Source organism: Suncus etruscus, chromosome 3 (assembly GCF_024139225.1).
Source record: "Suncus etruscus isolate mSunEtr1 chromosome 3, mSunEtr1.pri.cur, whole genome shotgun sequence".
Taxonomy (NCBI): Eukaryota; Metazoa; Chordata; class Mammalia; order Eulipotyphla; family Soricidae; genus Suncus; species Suncus etruscus.
The window spans coordinates 144897818-144918491 of NC_064850.1; the positions used below are offsets into that span (position 1 = coordinate 144897818).

Here is a 20674-nt window from a genome sequence, read left to right on the forward strand (position 1 = left end):
GAAGAGTGTAGTACTAGAATGCTTATGTACAAAATCCTAATAAATTTTGTAAGTGGCAATGCCAAATTTTATTTCAAAAACCTATTTTTTACACACAGTTCCATTCTATAAGAAGACATGTTGTTGTTGTTGTTGTTGTTGATTTTTGGTCCACACCTGGCAATGCTCAGGGGTCTTCTGCATCTGCAGAATGACTCCTGGAATGCTGGGAACTGAACAAGGATTGCCATGTGCAAGGAAAACATCCTTTCCACTGTACTATCACTCTAGCTGAAAAATGAGTTTTAATACTCAAGATGGAGTCCAATTAATTAGTTACAATACATAATATTTTTTTGTTTGTTTTGGTTTGGTTTGATTTTTTGGGTCACACCCAGCAGTGCTCAGGAATTACTCCTGGCTCTACGCTCAGAAATCGCTCCTGGCAGGCTCAGAGGACCATATGGGATTCCGGGATTCGAACCACAGTCCTTCTGCATGGAAGGCAAACGCCTTACCTCCATGCTATCTCTCCGGTCCCACAATACATGATATTTTAACTAAAAAATATTTCTGTGTCTAAAAATAATAAATATTTTTAAAATATTTCTATTTTCCTTAATTATTTCCAAAGGTGATTCAACAATAAGACTTCTATGTAAAATATGAGGCTGGAGAATGACTACTACATCTTGACGTTGCTTATCAAATAATCACAGTGATTATTTTAAGAGGATTTTCCTTCTGCACATACAAAATTAAAACCCACAGGGAGGGAGGATTATCGTAACTTTTCACTTGTGTTGCTCTGAATACTATAACTTAAAGACAAAATTTTAAATGGGTTAGAAAGGTTATTTCAAATAGAGAATACAGGACATCTTTATTTTATTCATTTGGAATAGAATTTTAGTGTAGAGTTTGGTCCAAAGTTTGCTAACTTTTGGCTCAATTGTACTGTTATCCTGACAATTATAAACTCATCTGCAGCATGTGAAAAATACTGCTCTGTGAGACTATTCAATACTATTTAAAAAAAAACTACCCTAGTGCATACAAAGTGAAACTTTCTTCAATCAGGACAAAATATCCGTTTTTTAAATCTCTTTAAAGGATAAAAATGAAATATTGGAAGAAACAGAAAGTGTTTTTATTTGTTATACTCAGACCAGGAGAACAACTGCACAATGTTTCCTATGGCAAGAGTTATACTACTGAGAATTGGAACTTTCTCCTTTTTTTTTTTCCTTTTTCTTTTTTTAGTTCCTCTTCTGAAGGAAAATAACTGTTTCTTCAAAATCTGCTCAACACTATTGATAATAGCAAGTTTCAGAAAGCAAGAATAACTTTTGATTGTTCATTTAGTCTCTTCTCTAACAATTAATTTCTCTTTCTTTTCTTTCTGGGTCACACCCAGTGGCGCTCAGGGGTTACTCCTGGCTCTGTGCTCAGAAATTGCTCCTGGCAGGCTCAGGGATGCCAGGGATCGAACCTAGACTTGTCCTAGGACAGCCATGAGCAAGGCAAATGCTCTACCGTTGTGCTATCTCTCCACCCCCTCCTAAGTTTCCTCTTTTTTTTTATGAACTATCAAAACCACCAGAGTTCTATATCTTACTGCTCTATTTGTTAAAAAAAAAATCAGGGGCCAGAGAGATAGTGCAGTAGGTAGGGTATTTGCTTTGTATGTGACAACCAAAGTTGAATCCCTGGCATTCCTTATGGTCCCCCAAGAACTGTGAGGAGGGATTCCTACTAGTATTAGAGCCAGCAGTAACATCTGAGCATCACTGACAACTATGATGACGATGTCAATGAGTGAGCGAAGTAGAATGCCTGTCTTGAATACAGGCAGGGATAGGAGTAGAAGGGATTGGGAACATTGGTGAGGGGAATGATGCACTGGTGAAGGACGGGTGTTCTTTTTATGACTGAGACCCATAATCATGTTTGTAATCAAGATGCTTAAATAAAGATAATATTTTAAAAAATAAAAAAAGTAAAAAAAAAATTTCCCGCAAAAAATAAATAAAAAGAATTTCCCAGAGTCAAGAGTCAAGAATACAGGGACTGAGATCAAGAGGCTTGAAGGGTGCCAATGAAAATAAACTCAACTACGAAACCTCCATGTTGTACTCAAAATGACAAAATCCAAAGATAGAAATAGGATATTAACAACTGTAAAATCTAAAAAGAAATTTACAGAAAAGGAAAGTCCAAAAGATTCACAGGAGACTATCAAATGAGACTCTATACACCAGAAGAGAATGAGAGGCTTTTAGTACAAAAACTCAATGACCTGGACACAACGCCAAGAATAATCAAGATAGATTATCATTCATATTTCAGAGACTGACACAGAACTTCAGTATGAGGCAACATCTAAAGGATTTCATAGCACTGAAACTAGTCTTGAAAGAAGCATTAAAGGGCTTTCTTTAAAAGGCAGGACTAACTAGGCATTCAGTCATTCATGACATTTATGCAACAATGAATTAACACTTCTACATTTCCAATCAATTTTTTTTACAACCGAAGGGATTTTTATTACAATTCATGACTTATTAATGCAGGCACTTAAGCAGCATCTATAATATTTTCTAACATAAAGCCAATATTTCTTTTCTTAGGCTAAAACACACTTTTACACTTTATAGTCCTATTCAGATTCTCCTCATATATTTTTTAACTCTCTTCACTCCTATTAAACTCTACATTTGTAGGAGTTATCTATTTCTTATAAATCTTAAAATGTTCTAGCACAGAACTTTTCATCATATTAATTTTAACTTATATACTGTAAAATGTTTTTGAAAAAATTTTATTCATCATTAATTTATAATTTTTTGAAATTCCAGGACTTTAACTCTATTCACCTATGTGTACAGGTGTCACTACCTCTCCACAATTTAAAAAAAGATATAGAGGGAGGGAGAGATCTATTCCAAAAGTAAGGCAAGAAAAAGCATAGTAAGGGGACAACAACTTGGACAAGTTAGTCAGAATTAATTTTTTCTATAGAAAAAAATGTAGGGAAGGGTACTTGGGTCACTGGGAGAAGGAAGTGGGCTCTGTGATGGTAGCACCACATTGTGCTGGAATGATTTATCTATGAAAAGTAATAACAATATTATAATCCCAGTATCTAAATAAAATGTTTGAAAATATTAAAATAGAAAATAAATAAAAGTGGCTTGGAGCGATAGCACAGCAGTAGGGCATTTGCTTTGCAAGTGGCTGCCCAGGATGGACCTGGATTCAATTCTGGCATCCATTATGGTGCTCCAAGCCAGGAGCGATTTCTATTTTTTTTGGGGGGGGGCCACACCCGGAAATGCTCAGGGGTTACTCCTGGCTGTCTGCTCAGAAATAGCTCCTGGCAGGCACGGGGGACCATATGGGACACCGGGATTCGAACCAACCACCTTTGGTCCTGGATCGGCTGCTTGCAAGGCAAACACCGCTGTGCTATCTCTCTGGGCCCCAGGAGTGATTTCTAAGTGCAGAGCCAGCCAGGAGTAACCCCTGAGCATCACTGGGTGTGGCCCAAAAACCAAGAAAAAAATAATAAATGAAAGAAAAGCTTTAATTCTTTTGTGAACAACAATTTATGTAAGTCATGGTATTATTGTTTATAATAGTGTTGAAAGTCCTTAACTACTCACCATAAATTCAATTCAAACAATTAGTCTAAGCCAACCAGAACCAATCTGTTCTCTTTTTCCATAATTATTTGGGAAAAGACCTGTGAGTAAACGCTGGCCAATGATAATGATACCTGAGGACAAGCCTTCTGAGGCTTTCTGAGAAAGTGCCCTTGCTCCCAAAAAGAAGGTACTAAAACTGTGAGATTTTCTCTCATCCAAATGGAACTGTCACAGCCACCTATGACCACTCACACCATGATTCATAAAGCGTACACTTAAGCAGTTTGTCATTTGGTTGTCGCAACATACCTGCAGACCAGTGGTCCTCAAACTTTTTAAACAGGGGGTCAGTTCACTGTCGCTCAGACCGTTGGAGGGCTGGACTATAGTAAAAATAAAAATTATGAACAAATCCTATTCACACTGAATATATTTAATTTTGAAGTGAAGAAAACAAAACGGGAACAAATACAATATGTAGCCCGCGGACCAGAGTTTGAGGACCACTGCTACAGACTTTTATACAAGGACCTCTGATTTTTATACAAGAATGGTAAAGCATTCAAAGGCTATCCAAGATGTTCAAGATATCTAATGTGTAATAGACAAAGTTGAAAATGAACCCCAAAGTCCAGTTTGAGCACTTATTCTCATAGGCATAAAGTTGTACCACCTCTCTGTGAAAGCTGCTCTTAGCTATCATCAGTATGTGCTATCTTCTTTAAAATGTATTATTTCCTCTGTCAATAGATGAACAGATGCAGATGTGGTGTTTTTATATACATACACACACATACACACACGTGTGTGTGCGCACACACAATGGAATATTACTCAGTCATGAAAATCAATTAAAATATTTCCATTTTAATGTCAGGGAGGAACACTGATGCTGGCATGTTAAGAAAAAAAGGGTTATCAGAAAATTAAGTTAACTTATGATGATACTAATATATGGAATCTATAAAAGAAATGAACAAAAAAGATCCAAAAAGACTATAGATAGAACCAATGTGACTGAGAGTGAGGGACTCAGGAGTGGATAAAATGGGGGCTAGGGATCAAGAGGTACAAACTTCCCATTTTGAATCAAGTCAACAAAACACAACCTAGAATAATAGTCAATAATGTTATTAATATCTTTGTGTATTTCATTTAGGATAGTTGTGAGTGTTGCACAATAATGTACGCATGCCACATATTTCTAGAATTTCAATGCTAAACAATCAAAGCAATTAAAAAATTTTTTTCTAGGGGCTGGTGAGGTGGTGCTAGAGGTAAGGTATCTGCCTTGCAAGTGCTAGCCAAGGAAGGACCATGGTTCGATCCCCTGGCATCCCATATGATCCCCCCAAGCCAGGGGCAATTTCTGAGCACTTAGCTAGGAGTAACCCCTGAGCATCAAACAGGTGTGGCCCAAAAAAACAAAAAAAATTTTTTCTAGTTTTTGGGGCCACACCTGAGGGTATCAGGGGCTATTTCTATCTCTGTATTCAGGAGTGACCCCTGGTGGCACCATATGCAGGTGCTGGAAGTGAACCAGAGCTCTGTCTGAAGAAGCCGAGGGCAAAGCAAGAGCTCGACCTCCTAACTATCACTCTGACCCCAAACTTAATTAATTTTATGTTGCATATATTTTACAACAATAAAGTTAGTGTATTATTTCTGGTAGTCATCAAAACTTAAAAGATGGGGGTCGGAGAGATAGCAAAGCAGTAAGGTGTTTGCCTTGCATGCAGCCGACCTAGAACTGATAGTGGTTTGAATCCCGGCATCCCATATAGTCTCCCATGCCTGCCAGGAGTGATTTCTGAGCACAGAGCCAGGTGTAACCCCTGAGCGATGCTGGTGTGACCCAAAAACAAAAACAAAAACAAAAAGATAATTGTGATCCATTTAGAAAATAAACATTTTTGAAATCATGGTCACTGATACAGTCACTGGCAGACAGAAAACATTGGAGTGAATGAGAATAATTTTCATGGAGGGCAGAGGAAAAAGTGGAAAGAATCAGAGAATATAAGGTCAAAGAATCAGTGTTCACCAAAAAAAGTCTGGGAAGAGAAGAGAGCAAGAAGGTCTCAGGTATTCAGAAGTTTAAAGTCAGCCCATTAGTGACAGATTAGTGCAGACCTATAAGACATCTAGTTTCTCAGATCTATTATTTTAGGTTATATCTACCCAGAAATGAAGGGTTTCTTGCCATTCTCATTTCATAGAATAATAAAGTGAGCCTTTACTGGTAAAATGCAAAAGCAGCATATAAACTAGGGCTTCCTAAAACTAAAGCCTCTTGTTCCTAACTTCCCTGAGCATTCAAGACACCAACAGGAAATAAGAAAAAAAAACCCTTTTTCCTCATGATGCTGCTGAGGACCATGGCATCTTTCCCTTTTCCAAAAAGTCCTCCAAATGAATGACCTAGATCTTCCAAGCAAAGCTTCAGAGTTCATCTGTTTTAAGTTGCTTGGAGTTGCCACTAAAAGGAATAATTCTTTCCCACCCTACCCCCATAACCAAACATTGGAAACAATCTAATGTCTTCATGCTGTCTTAAACAGTAAAAAAAATGGCTGCATAGACTTTATGTTCTTTAATTTTTCCAAAAATAAAAACAAAACACATTCTGCTTTAACCCAACTGTAGAAAAAACAAAATATTTCTCCTCTTCTCCCTCCCCACACCCTTACCAGGATTCATAAGTGAATGAAAACCAGGAAAGGGGAGGAGAGAAGGAATTCTACTTTAAGTGGTTGAAAAATTCAGAGCTCAAGTGTTCATCTGTGCATATTATGAAATGATAAAATATGAGGCTATAAAATTCTATGGATTTTATGCACATCAGTAATCATTTATATTTTCATCAAAATCTTGGGATAGTCTGAGAATGGACAGCCATGTGTTCATCAGCCTCACAGAGGAAAAAAAATAGCAGGGACATAAGTCAAGTCATCACTCATCCTTGGACTTCAGTTTTCTCATTTGGAAACTGCAGGCAATTATTTTTCTCAGAAGCTTTCTAGAATAATTAAATAAATTAATAGTGGGAAGCCACTTAATACATAGCAGAGATTCAAGAAAGGATGTCTAATAATTTCTTTCTAATAAAATGCTTCTAATAATAATACTCATCATCATTATGAGGACCAGGGAGCTCACTCAAAGGGTTTATTCAATCCCCAACACCACATATGTCCAACATACCCAAGTACTACTGTTGGAGCCTTGTGGGCCATATGCTGGGCCAGAGCATTGAACTACCAGACCTGCACAGATAGGCCAACTATTTCATCAGAAGTGGGGTCCTGAGACTCCAAGCACTGCTTGGGTATCCTACTCCCAGATTATAACATAATCATATGGGAACAAGGTGGTGAACAATTTCCGCTGATGATCTGGCCTAATAATTAAGACGTTTTTGATGAGAAAAGAAGTGAAATTAGACGAATATTGTTAGCAAGAGAGCATAATAGAAGTTCATGATGGCTGGTAAATTCCTTTCCCAAGAGCCTGCCTGCCTGACTGGAAACAGAGGGCGACATGCTGTGTGAAGCCCCACAAAGTGATTCTGCTATTTACAAAAAAAAAATCTCCTGCCTACGCCAAAATTATATACAATTAAAAATACCAACTCTGTTAGAATTTGCAACATCATATAAATAAAACCCTTCAATTCTTCAATTCAGTGTTTCCCAAAGTGAATGATACCGCCCCCTGGGGGTGCTGAAATGATCCAGATGAGCTATGGCAGCCTCAAGTGCAACTAGGAAAGAGCTTTCTGTTTGGCTATTTAAAGGTCAATTTCCAGGGGGTCACTGAATGATTTTTTTAAATCAGGGGCAGTAGGTCAAATAAGTTTGAGACCCGCGACACTACATGATGTAAATTATTTTGAACATTCCATAGAAATCCCACAGGGTTACCAAACCAGAATCTTATTCCCTGCCCTTAACTTATCTTTCTGGCCAGGGTCATTTAGAAAATTTTGGAAGAGGTGCTACTGAAAGAAAAACCTCATGCTGGGCTTATTTAGCCATTCCCCACAGGAAATGATGGGAATTCCTAGCATTCTTATCAGAGAAAGGGGTAAACTCTCGCCACTGCCAAATCTGAAGAAGTGTGGGGAGAATGTAGGCTGCCCTCTTGGAAACAGGCGACTTCAAAGTGGCATCTTCTCTAAATCTAAAGATAAAACAAGACTCTGAGAAGAATCCCAGGGCAGGAGAGACAGGGAACCTGGTCCCCAAGGTCCAAGATACCAGAAGCAGAGTGTTCCAATGAACAGCTTCCCCAAGACATCTCCTCTTCCTAGATAAGCTCTTTGATCCTTGCTTCAATTCACAGAAAGCAGAAACTCACCATGTATCTCAGAGAAAATCTTTCTTTTGTGGGTTACTGGGAAAAGTACTCATAGCTGTGGCTGTTTTTCAGATGAACAAGTAATCCTCTACATTTTAATTTATTAGAAATAGGGGCTTCTGAGCAATTCTCGGGAGGCCCAGAGATTCCCACAGGAGGCTCTCAACCAACTGGGCTGGCAATTTCAACATGATCAACACAGGTTAAACTGCTTTTAAAAAATTCATGCAATTCTGAAGTTATGTGTCAAGTGCTTATTCCTGGCACTGTGCTCAGAATCACTGATAGTGGGGCTAAGGAAACTATATGGGATGCCAGGAATAAAACTTGGATCAGTCACATGCAAGGAAGGCACCTGCCTGGTACTATCACTCTAACCCATTTTGTCTTTCTTGAATGGTTCAAGTATGACCATACCTAAGGAATCAGTTCCTGGGTTCTGAAGAGTTTTGACCACTTTATAGAAACTAAAAATCTATTTACCATCTATAAATCCAGATCCAAAGTGCTATAAAATGATAAGGATTCCTTGTGGGTTCAAATTCTTGTCTAGACTACTTTGGGATTCCAGAGCTACAGGGGATCCCTCTCAGATCAAATGTTGAGATTTTGCATCAGACTCACTGCTAGGCTCTTCCCCCAAATTATACAGACTGGACATTAGAAGACCGAGCTTTCAACTGTAGCATTAGCTAGTTTGCTTAAGCCAGAATACAATCTGTCTGGGCCACCCCTTGTCTGTCTATAAAATCAAAGGCTTATTTAAGTCATTTTGCATTGCCAAAATTCTACCCTATGTTGGAAATCTATCACTTTTTTTAAAGTTGGATACAAAATTTTCAACATTAAAATAATTCTTTGATAGTCTATTCTGAGATTCTTCATTAATTTCATCCTCTGTTTATCAGTACGAGACAGTATCATCCTCTTCATGCCTGTTTATACTTGCCAGCATTTGAAATTTATCATGCCTCCTCTGCCATCAGTTTGCGATTTCTACATATAATTTAACCATCATATATTTTATCTCTGTGGCAACTTACTACATTTGTGTATTTTTCACAAAATTTCCATTCATCTAGCTAGTCACATGATCAAATTCTTTCAAAGTCATATTTTAAAAAGAAAACTCTTCGTTATCCACATTTTTATTGTTTCCAAAGTAGTATTGTACACTGGTTATCAAATATAACTTTTTTTTTTTTTTTTTTTTTTTTTTTATAAATAAAGTTTTATTTAAGTCGCCACCCTGCGTGCAGTTTTCATCATCCTTCACTCTGGGATGCCTAGAGAGAGCAGAGCAGGTTTTCAGGCAGGGGTGGAGATGTGGGGAGGGCAGCATGTAGCCCCGCAGAACAAACAGCTGCTCCCTGAGCAGCTGCCGCGTCCTGAGGTCTGTTACTCTTTGGTCACAGCGTGAAGAGCTCCTGGTCTTGTCCAAGAACTCTCTTTGAAATGACCAGTTCAAATATAACTTTTAAATCTAATAATTTCAACAATATGTAGGCATCTCAACATTTATTTCATATTAATCACAAGTTTAATTTTCTTCTTCATTTCTACATTTCATAGTTAATTTTATTTTCCTTTTGTAATTTTGATCATCTTCATTACTATCACTGTCAGGAAACCCACCATGGGAAATTGGTACTACTCAGTAAACAATCCAGAAACATATCTTGTGAAAATGAAAGAACAGAAGTATAAAGGTGGGAAGTAAGTACAGAAAACCAGCCACTCCCACACATATATGGGAAGACATGGTGCTATTGTATTCCATTTCAAAGCCCTATTTGAGCCCCAAGAAAGTAATGCAGAAGTGTGTATCCAGAAGGAAAAATGCTAAAGCAATGAGGGAGCCAGAGCAGCTGAGGGTTGTTAACTTTAATCAAAGTCCAGCCAGGAATTTTTTTCTTAAGCAACAGGAAATAGACTTATTCTCATTTTCATTCCCTCTCTCTCTTCTTTGTCCTCTTTCCCTTGAACTATCTTTGGAAACTTGGAATGTTCAACTGGCAGTTCAAAGTTAAAAGTACAGTATATAAGAAGCACAATCCAAAAGAGAAGAATGCCCATGCTGCAAGGGAGGTGACAGAGGCACATATATTAGTTTCTTGTGTCTGCTATAACAGATCACCATAAACAGGATAGCTTAAAACAACAAAAATGTCTTCTTTCCCTATTTTACAGGCCGGAGTCTGAAATGAACCTCAGTCAGTGGAAATATTGGCAGGGCTGTATCTCCCTTAGGAAGCTCTGAGTGAAAACCCATTTCTTTGCCATTTCCAACTTAGTGGTCACCAGTAATCCTTGACCTGTGGCCTTCCTCCACCTCCAGAATCCATTCCTCCCTCATTGGCTTCCATTATCACAACACTGTCTCCTCTTAGTAGTCAAACTTCCCTCTCCCTCCATTTTATAAGGACACCCATGACTGTACTTAGAACCCAACTGGACAACCTGAAACTTGAAATTTCCCAATCTCAATCTCTCTTTATCTTAATGAGATTCACAAACACATCTTACTTTAAAATGTAACATCCAGGTTTGGGAGATGAGGACATGAACATCTGTAGGACCATCATTTGCCTGCCATGGAGAGCTTGTGTTTCCATGGATCCTGAGAAAATCTTCTCAGTAATCCACCATTGTAAGCAAAAGGTCTACAGAAAAAATGTTGTTTTCTGAATATCAATCAAAAATATTCCAGAAATTCCAGGTACTTTAGCTCTTCATTTTCCTTCCCCACCATATTTGCCAATTTAGCCACCTAGACTAAATTCAGAAAACCTCACAAAACTCTATTACTTCCCCATTTTTTTGACATGGTTCTATTCCAATTCCTTCCACAGGATAAGAAATCACCCATCTGTTTTACAAAAACTCAATGTTTATCACCATTGAAACTCAGAACCACAAATGTTCATGTTTATCAAAGGTCCAACAATAGTCTTGTTGTTCGTTCCCAGATGGGGCATGAAAAAGGGAAAGAGTTTTGTTAGAACTCACCAAACCTCTTATAACCGAAGGATTGCACCTCCTCCTCCTCTGCGAAGTCGTCTACAGGAGAAAGGAAAAAAAAACAACACATGTTAACCCTGAAAGGGTCAGAAATGTGGGGTCAGAATAGGAATCAACTACTGTTTCCTACAAGGAACATGATGCAATTCTTTATCATGTTGCTAAAGAACTTCTCATTTCACAGTTCTTGCAGGTATGATTTTAGCAACATATGGTGCAACTAAGGAATATTTTAGATGACAAATAAATATGTCTAAATCAGACTTTTCCAGGGACCTCTGACCAGTTGTTGAGGTGGTTAGCATTATTGCATCAACCCCAAATTTTCCTATTCCAAGCAGTTTAAAAGATTTGAGAAGGATCAGATAAATAGTACAGATGTTATATTGCTTATTTGCATATGACAAATCCTAAATCAAATCTCCAGCACCACATATGGATCCCTGCACACTACCAGGAGTGATCCCTGAGCACAGAACAGGAGTGAGCTGTGAGCTGTGTCCCCCCACCAAAAGAAAAAAAAACTATTTTTTTTGGCTTTACTACAAACTGCCCAGAGTTTCAGAAATGGGTGAGATATCATCCCTTAAAAATAACAACAAAAATAAAACCCAGAGTATGAGAATAATACCCAAAGACAATAGAAATGTTGGGTGGGGAAGTGCAGTTAAGATAGAGAAAAGAGAGACCAGAGTGATAGCACAGTGGTAGGGCATTTGCCTAACATGCAGCAGATCCAGGACAGACCTGGTTTGATACCCCATGTTCCATATGGTCCCCCTAGGCAGGAGCAATTTCTGAGTGCATAGCCAGAAGTAATCCCTGAGTGTCACCAGGTGTGCCCCCCCAAAAAAAGATAGAGAAAAGATACTATAACAATAATAGTTGGAAATTATCACTCTAAACAAGAATTGGGACTCAGAAGGCAGTAAAGTGATATACATGATACTTCTTCAGTAACCGTATTGCCAACTATGGTGCCTAAAAGGATAAAAGGAGAGAGGGAGGGAGGGGGATGAAGAGAGAGAGGAGGAGGAGGAGGAGGAGGAAGAAGAAGAAGAAGAAGAAGAAGAAGAAGAAGAAGAAGAAGAAGAAGAAGAAGAAGAAGAAGAAGAAGAAAGTATGGGGGGTTGGGGTTGACTAGGACCATGGGAGGGCAGCTGAGGAAACTGGTGGTGGCAAATGAACACTGGTGCAAGATGGGTGTTGTAACATTATATGATCAAAACTCAACTATCAACAAACTTTTAATTGTCACTCATGGTGATTTAATTTTAAAAAAGTTGATAGGCTTTTGTGAAAGAGAAGTATATACAGGCAGGGGATTTGGGGGGATTGTGATCAATTTTCAACAACAAGAGCTGATTTCTGAAATGTATCTGAGGTGGATAAAATTTATAATATGTATCAGTGAACCTTAGTTTGTTAGGGAGTGCTTTGGAATATCTGAAAGACTAGGTTTAATTCTGGTTAAAGAAAAACCCTCATCTGTTTAAATATTCATTCATTCATTCAACAAATATCTATGGTTGGAGCTATAGTATAGCTGCAGGTAGGATGCTTGCCTTGCACGTGGCCAACCTAGGTTCAATTTCAGCATCCCATACCCTGAGTGCAGAATCCCTGAATATCACTGGGGTAGCCCGCTCTCAAAAAAAGGATAAAAAGCTCTTTGGTCCTCGCCATAGAAGCAAGATGACGAAGGGGACGTCATCCTTCGGGAAGCGTCGCAACAAGACGCACACGCTGTGCCGCCGCTGCGGCTCCAAGGCCTACCACCTGCAGAAGTCCACCTGCGGCAAGTGTGGCTACCCCGCCAAGCGCAAGAGAAAGTACAACTGGAGCGCCAAGGCCAAGAGGAGGAACACCACCGGGACCGGTCGCATGAGGCACCTGAAAATTGTGTACCGCAGATTCAGACATGAATCTGTTCCATGTTCCGTGAGGGAACAACACCTAAACCTAAGAGTGCAGCTGTTGCAGCATCCAGTTCATCTTAAGGAATTCAACAACTAGTCTTGTGAATAAATGTCCTGGTTTTAAAAAATAAAAAGGCAGGGCCACGCCTGGTTAATCGGGCCCTGGGGGGAGGCGGGGGAGAAATCCCGCCCTTTGCATCCCAAAACTGCAGAGGCACGGCTGGGCTCAGACCACTCCACATGCCAGGATTTCTGGGTGTTTGACTGGTATGTGGGGGGCTCTGGGCAGGACAGCTAGCCACAGGTCCCCTGGGCTGAACTCCTAGTCCAGGGGGCCAAGATCCCCCCAAACCTGGTGGGTCTTCAGGGCCACGCCTGGTTAATCGGGCCCTAGGGGGAGGCGGGGGAGAAATCCTGCCCTTTGCATCCCAAAACTGTACTTCATATATTAAGTGTATTCCTACTGTTATGTTACTTTTTACGTATCCAGAATCTTTATTATGTATCGTGCCCTTTCCCACATCCCTACAAAGCTCTTTTTTATTCCTTTACTCTCTATCCCCCCCCAAACATCTCTAATCTACATTACTCTTTTTAATCAGTAGTGTACAAGCGTTATCACAGACCAAAGCCGTGCATTGTGTGTAACAACCCCAAACTGTTTCAAGATACATAAAATGGACACGTATTTCTTTAGAATATTTTGGTTTTTTTTCTCTGACAGCTATAATTCTTACTAAATGTTGTCTTATATAGTGACGATTCTAACCGCTTTTCTTCTTCTCTTTTTGAGCTGTTTAACAAGGAATCTTAGAGAAAGAGTCCCCCAGATTAATGCTTATGATTGAACCATAATTGTTCTTATCACCCCCTTATGGGCCAAGAACACCACGTGGCATTGCTCCTTTTTTGCATAGGCACATTAAAATGGGAAAATACTATACATATAAATAAGATCCTATCTAATAGAGATTGGTACAGACTAATCTTATAGTGCAAAGGGACCTTACACCCTGAACATTGACATAACGACCTGGCACAGACCTCAGAAGAAAGGGCATTCCCCTGAACCAGGGAAGCCATCCACAAAACATCCAGGCTGGTCTATAGCATCACCTGGAAGCAATCCTCTACCAAGGAAGACTCTACACTGCTCAGACATTGTCCTGCTCAAAAGAGACTTCCATTAACACTGAGAAGACTTAACAACAACAACGATTTGCTTACAGGACAGGGCTCCCTGCATTGCCCTTTGATTGTAAGGTGAAACCAGAGGACGCTCCACATCCTGACTTCAATGTTGGATATACAGATTCCAGGATCTTAAATACAGAAGCTTGATACCAACAACAGAGACTGTGTGAAAAATATAAGTGTGTTGGCACTACAGACAATGTCTTGGATTGGACGATCTAGCTTGCCTGGAGCCTAGAGTTGGTCTTGTGCCAGGAACCTTCAGGGGTCGGGTCTTTTTGTATTTAGGCCAAGGTTATTTCTTTCCATGTCCCTCATATTTTGGTGGGCCTATGCAAACAACAATTGCCACTCTAACACCATTTTTGCTGTGCTCCTTTGACTCTAATCCTTAAAAAGAACCCAGTTAAGATTTGAGGTCAACTTAAGCTAATATGCATGAATATGGAAATGTAAAAAAAAATGCTATGCCTGTAATGTTTAAGGAGTTATGTAAGTTTTATGGCTTTAGATTGCCTTGTGCGCTGTTAAGAAATATTATAGTGTGTTACAATCTTAATGTTCTTTGGATGAAATTTCAAAGTTGGGATATCAGCAAGGGGACTTCTGAGAATTATGTTATGTATTGTCCTTCCACTGTAACTTTACCTTGTCCTCTTTCTTTGCATCCTTGTTCTCATAATTACAAATAAAAAATTTAAAAAAAAATAAAATAAAAAGGAAAGAAGGGAAGGGGAGGGGAGGGGAGGAGGAGAGGAGAGGAGGGGAGGAGGAGAGGAGAGGAGAGGAGAGGAGAGGAGAGGGGAGGGGAGGGGAGGGGAGGGGAGGGGAGGGGAGGGGAGGGGAGAGGAGAGGAGAGGAGAGGAGGAAAGGACAACAACAAACTCCTACCCTCCCCCTTGCCAAATAAAAATCTACTTTAGCTTAGTGGTATTGATACAGCAGCAGCTGTGAATGAAAGTAACAAAGTCATCAGATATCAGTTTCTCTGCCAAGTTTAGACCCTCCAATCATGGGTCACCTCTGCAAAAGAATCTGCTCACACACAAACTTTGAAAGTCAAAAAGGCATCATTGAAATTTCACACTGGAAACAAATGAGCACCTTTGACAGAAAACAGCTCAAAATTTCCCCCTTAAACTTTCTGGTCCCCTTCCTTAAGCTTTTTCTTAACAGCAGGCCTACTATTAGTTTGTTTGTTTATTTGTTTGTGTTTTCTTTCCTCTGATCTTTTTTCCATGCAACATTTAGTCTAACTAACTCCTCTCTCCTTCCTGAAGTTTCCCTGGGAACATCAACTGTCTCATATTTTTGTTATTAAAGCAATTCAACTCTGTCTCCAAATTAGAATACTGAAGTTTAGGAAAACAAAGGCACTACTTATGACTCCCTACTAGAACAGTTTCTCATCTTAATCCTTATATCCGAAAAGAATTTTGATATTGTTTGAGGGGTGACATCCTCCCAAGCAGTCCTCAGGAGCATATGGGTTACTCACAGCAATTCTTGGCCCAGTTATTTAGGCCAAATAGGTCAAAACTAGAGCCCAGTGGTGCAGTGCTATTTGGGCCCATTTTTACTGGGGGTCACCAGAGCCTCACCCATGGGTGCTTAGAACTATGCAATGCAGGGAACTGAGCTCAGGGCCTCCTGCATGGCAGGCATGAGACTTCAGCCTTTTGAGCTCTCTCTCTCTCTCTCTCTCTCTCTCTCTCTCTCTCTCTCTCTCTCTCTCTCTCTCTCTCTCTCTCTCTAGCTCCAGTCTTTCTTAATAATTTCTCTTTGGAGGGAAGAAGAATTTGGAAAACATTGCATACTCTATCCCATTCCTGAAATTCATAATGTTGTCTTTTAAACTATTATAAAATCTGAGAAAGGCTGAGAGAAGAAAAACAAAACCTGTTTCACTTTATTTTACTCAATATTTTTAAAAATTGACTGTAGAATCATTTTTTTATAGTTTTAAAAGCTGGGTAAAGTTAGGGCAGGTGATGCTTAATATATAATTCTTTTAAATATTGGTGTACCACAGAGTCTAATATCAAAGTTCCCTACTATGCAATAAAACATATGGCCATCTCAGTCTGTAGATAAAGAGGGTCATGATCAGGTTTCTGTCAAAATTCAACAGCCAGCTGACTGCCTCTCAAGCTGATGCTCCTGAATTCATGGCCAAGGCTTCTGGGGCCAACTTATTTGGGGGACTTTTTGGGGAGGTTTTGGGGATTTGCTTCGCTCCATGACTGTGCACATCTCCTAGTCAATGAACCCCATAAAATAATGCATAAAACATTATACTACAGATGTGACAATAGGGGAACAACACGGGCCATCACCATGCAGAGAATGAAGATGGCAGCTCTGATGACCCGAAAAGTGCCAATAACCTATTTAGCCTCTAAGATAAGGAGTTTACAGAAAAAATATGGAGAATGTTCATAGAATTCAAAGAAAGCATAGATTGAGCTGAACAGAACACAAATAAGAATCAAGAGGATATAAAAATAGAAATCAAAAACTCCAAACTGAAATAACAGGACAGAAAACATGGTAGGCTAAATGAAAACCTCACTGGAGGGCTCTCCAACAGAGTAATAGCAGAATCAATGAGCTGGAAGATAAGATACATAACAGCTCAATAAAACAAAAGAGAATTGAAAAGAACCTTAAAAGAAATGATCAGACAATGGAAAAGTTACTCAAAGGATGTGAATAGACAAAAATCGAAGTCTTTGATAAACTCAACAGGAACAACATAAGAATCATTGGAGCCCCCAGAGAGCCAGGAAGAAAATCTCCAGGAAGAATAGTCAAGGACATCATTGAAGAGAAACTTCCAGAGCTAAAGAGTGCATGCAACCAAACCCTGCAAACACAAAGAGTACCAGCTAAAAGAGACTCCCCAGAAAGCACCCCAGATGTAGTCACAATTCCGAATCCCATATATAGGGATAGAATACCGAAAGTAACAAGATATAAAAGGGAAATTACATTCAAAGGAGTGTCCTTAAAATTTACAGCAGACCTATCATAAGAAACCCTCAAGGCCAGAAGGAAGTGAATGATGAATGGCTAAAGAAACTGCGGTACATATACACAATGAAGTATTATGCAGCCATCAAGAGAGATGAAGTTATGAAATTTTCCTATATATGGATATACATTGAATCTATTATGCTGAGTGAAATAAGTCAGAGGTAGAGAGATAGACACAGAACAGTCTTACTCATCTATTGGTTTTAAGAAAAATAAGACATTATTGTAATAATACCCAGATACAATAGAGATGAGGGCTGGAAGGATCCGCCCATGATTTGAAGCTTACACAAAGAGTGGTGAGTCCAATTAAAGAAATAACACAGTGACATCTATCATGACAATGGCAGTTAGTGAGAGAAATAGAGTGCCTGTCCCAAAAACAGGTAGGGGGTGGAGGAGGAGGTAGTTGGGGGGCATTGGTGGTGGGAATGTTGAAGGGAGGTATTCTTTTTTTTATAACTGAAACCTAACTACAAACATGTTTGTAATCATGTGCTTAAAATGATATTTATTTAAAAATAAGAATAAAAATAAATTTTCAATGTTTAAAAAGATTCAACTGCCAGTCTAAGAACTGGTGTTAGTCAGCAAGCATACAAAAATCCACTAGTCCTTCTCATTCAGTTTAGAGCACAGGTCTCAATTGATGGACTATTGATGTAAAAAAAACAGGTTTAAAACTCATTGGTATGGGCCCCATCTTCTTTATTTGGGAAAGGAGGATGTTGGGTCACACCTGATGGTACATTGGTCTTACTTCTGGCTCTGGGCTTAAGGATCACTTCCGGTGGGCTCAGAGGACTATATGGGTTGATAGAGAGTGAACCTGGGTTGATAGTGTACAAGGCAAACACCTTATCCACTAAACTATTGCTCTGGCCCCATATCCCAGCTTCCTTAACCTGGGGTCACACCACTGAATGTGGGGGGCACAAAAAATTGACAACAGAAAAATGTTTCTAAATACAAGATAACCAGAAATTAGTTCAAGGTCAACTGCATAATAAATCCAAAGTGTTTCTGGCAACACTCATTCAAATTGTATTTCTGGGGCAAAAAGGGAATGCAAATAGAAAAAGCTTTAGCATGCCTAATATAGGCAACCCTTGTGAGGATACTGCAGACAGAAGAGTGGCTGAGAGGTTTGATGTGCCTAATGCTTGAGACACTAAGACTAAGACTATGATGAGGCCACAAAGACTTTAAAGACAAGTTTGATGAACACAATTCCTAGATGACATGTGCCATGTCATATACACTTTAACCATCTCCAAACAGTGGAGATAGCAACTAATCCTAAAATAGTGCACAAAAATGATACCAGCAAAGATGAAACACTCAAATAAGGATTTTGTCACTAGAAAATATCCTGTCTCCTTAGCAATTTGCCACTTTTCAAAAATCTGTCTCTGAAAAGGGAAGCTGCACAAGTCTTCCACGAGCAAAGATTTGATTAAGATTTAAGGTCTCTAAATTCTGGGGTGCTCATACTTGATCCTGACTCAGACAGCACTTTATATTCAAGCAAGCAGTAACTTTAATCTACTAAATAACAAAATGTGTTTAATTTGAGAATTCTATCTACAACATGTACTTTCTTGGCTTCCACAGCCCTGCTTTAGCAGTCCCCTTCTAATACCTGAGTTGCACATTTGCTTTTCCTTTTTTTAAAATGTGGTTTCTATTTTTTATTTTACTTTCCTTGATAACTGGCACAATGCCACATTGGCCAGAGATTGTTGTGATAGAGAAGGTTGAATAGAACTTTTCTGCTGATTTAGGCTTTGAGTTATTTCAGAGAACCATGAGTTCAAGGGAAGTTTAGTTTACTTGACTTAGAGAGTCAAGAGTCATACATATTAAAATTTTTCAGTCAAGGCTGAGAGCAAGTGCAACAGATTAGGCACTTTTCTCGCACACAGCCATCCCAAGCATTGCCAGGAGTGATCCCTGAGCACAGAACTAGGATAAGCCCTGAGCACCGAACCAGGATAAGCCCTGAGCACCTTTGGGTGGGGCCAAAAAAACTCATGGATCATTCTTGGCAGGCTTAGAGTACAATACCATCTGGGTTGCCAAAGATCAAACCCGGTTTGGATGCATCAAGGCAAGTTCCCTACCCAATGTACAATTGCACCAATCCAAATTTTTCTGTTTTTAAATATCCACAATACTCAACATGTATTCAATATCAAGTGCTTCCCATTCTTGAATTTCCCTGTTTCACAGATGAGAAAACTGAAGCTCAGTAAAGTTATATTATTTGACCCACGATCTCACAGCCTGTGAGTAACCAGGTGAGTATCACAGACCAGGCCTGTGAAGTCCAAGTTTCATCATACAATGGTCTTTGATCCCACATACCCAAGAAAATGAAACCTGTACCAGCAAGAAAGTTGGGAAGCAATGATTTACCACAAGAAAAGGCAACCTGAAAAGGCTCATGAATTTGCAACAGGTTCTTTGGAAAGAGAACACAGATAGGCTAGAGGAATATTGGTTGACTAAATATTTAAGAAGCAGTTGTAGAGGCCAGGGAGAGTTAGAAGGGCTGGAGCATATGCTCTGCTTGCTGATTCCCTGGGTCTGCCTGTCAGCATAGCATGGAACTCCAAGGACCTCTGAAAATACTGCCTTTCCCCCAAGCACCAAAATGGCAATAGACATCCAAACACTGCTGGGCATGCCTCCCCAAAATCAAGAAGGCAGTTGTCAAAAAGGCAGGTCAGTACTGGTGAGAATATTGAAAAATTAGAACTCTCATATACTGCTAGTAGGAAATCAAAATGATGTAGCCACTTTTTCCACTTTGGAAAAGAGCTTGGAAGAGCCTCAAATAGTTAGACATATAATTACCAATATATTCCAGCAATTTCACTCTAGAAAAATACCCAAGAGGTGTAAACATATGTCCATACAAAAACTTATATAAAAGGAATAAATGTAAAATCTTTATTCATAATTGTAACAAAGTGAAAACAAAATGCAGATCAGTAATAGAGCTGGTACATGCTATAATATTGTATTCCAAAACATTAAACTAAATGAAAATTTTCAGTCACAAAAGATCATATATTACATGATTCCAATTATATAAAATGTCTCCAGTAGGCAAGTAATATTCAGAAAGATTAAAAGCTATTAGTGCCAGGAGACACTAAGGGAAAAAGAAAAATGACAACTATTGAATATGGTGGTTTCTTTTCGGGGTGATGAATGAAAATGTTCTAAAACTGACTGTAATGACAGCTGAAAAACTTGACCTTCCTCTCCCCTCACCATCAAAAACTTAAATAATTTGTATATTATAAATACTTGATTTGTGTAGCATGTGGAAAACAGAAGAGGTTGGATAATAATGGGATGACTGCCCTTCCTGACAAAGCAGAAGGTGGAATGTTTATTATTCAGAGAAATTCAAACAGAGGGCCTCTTGTCTAGCAGATACCAGAAAGAACTGATATAAGAAGTTGTCATCTAGAAAAGAAGTGAAAATTTTGGCACTTAGTGTTCAGA

At 39.1% G+C, this 20674-nt stretch overlaps 1 protein-coding gene and 1 pseudogene across 1 annotated transcript in view; one reads left to right on the forward strand and one right to left on the reverse strand.

Moving 5' to 3' along the window:
* The window catches only part of COLEC12 (collectin subfamily member 12), a 215886-nt gene that overhangs the window by 182539 nt on the left and 12673 nt on the right, over positions 1 to 20674 (reverse strand). The window contains exon 2 of the mRNA XM_049770044.1: positions 10995 to 11045. Coding sequence (XP_049626001.1) covers positions 10995 to 11045 — 51 coding nt within the window. The remainder of the gene's footprint in view (positions 1 to 10994; positions 11046 to 20674) is intronic.
* LOC126003817 (60S ribosomal protein L37-like) lies at positions 12683 to 13059 on the forward strand (annotated as a pseudogene).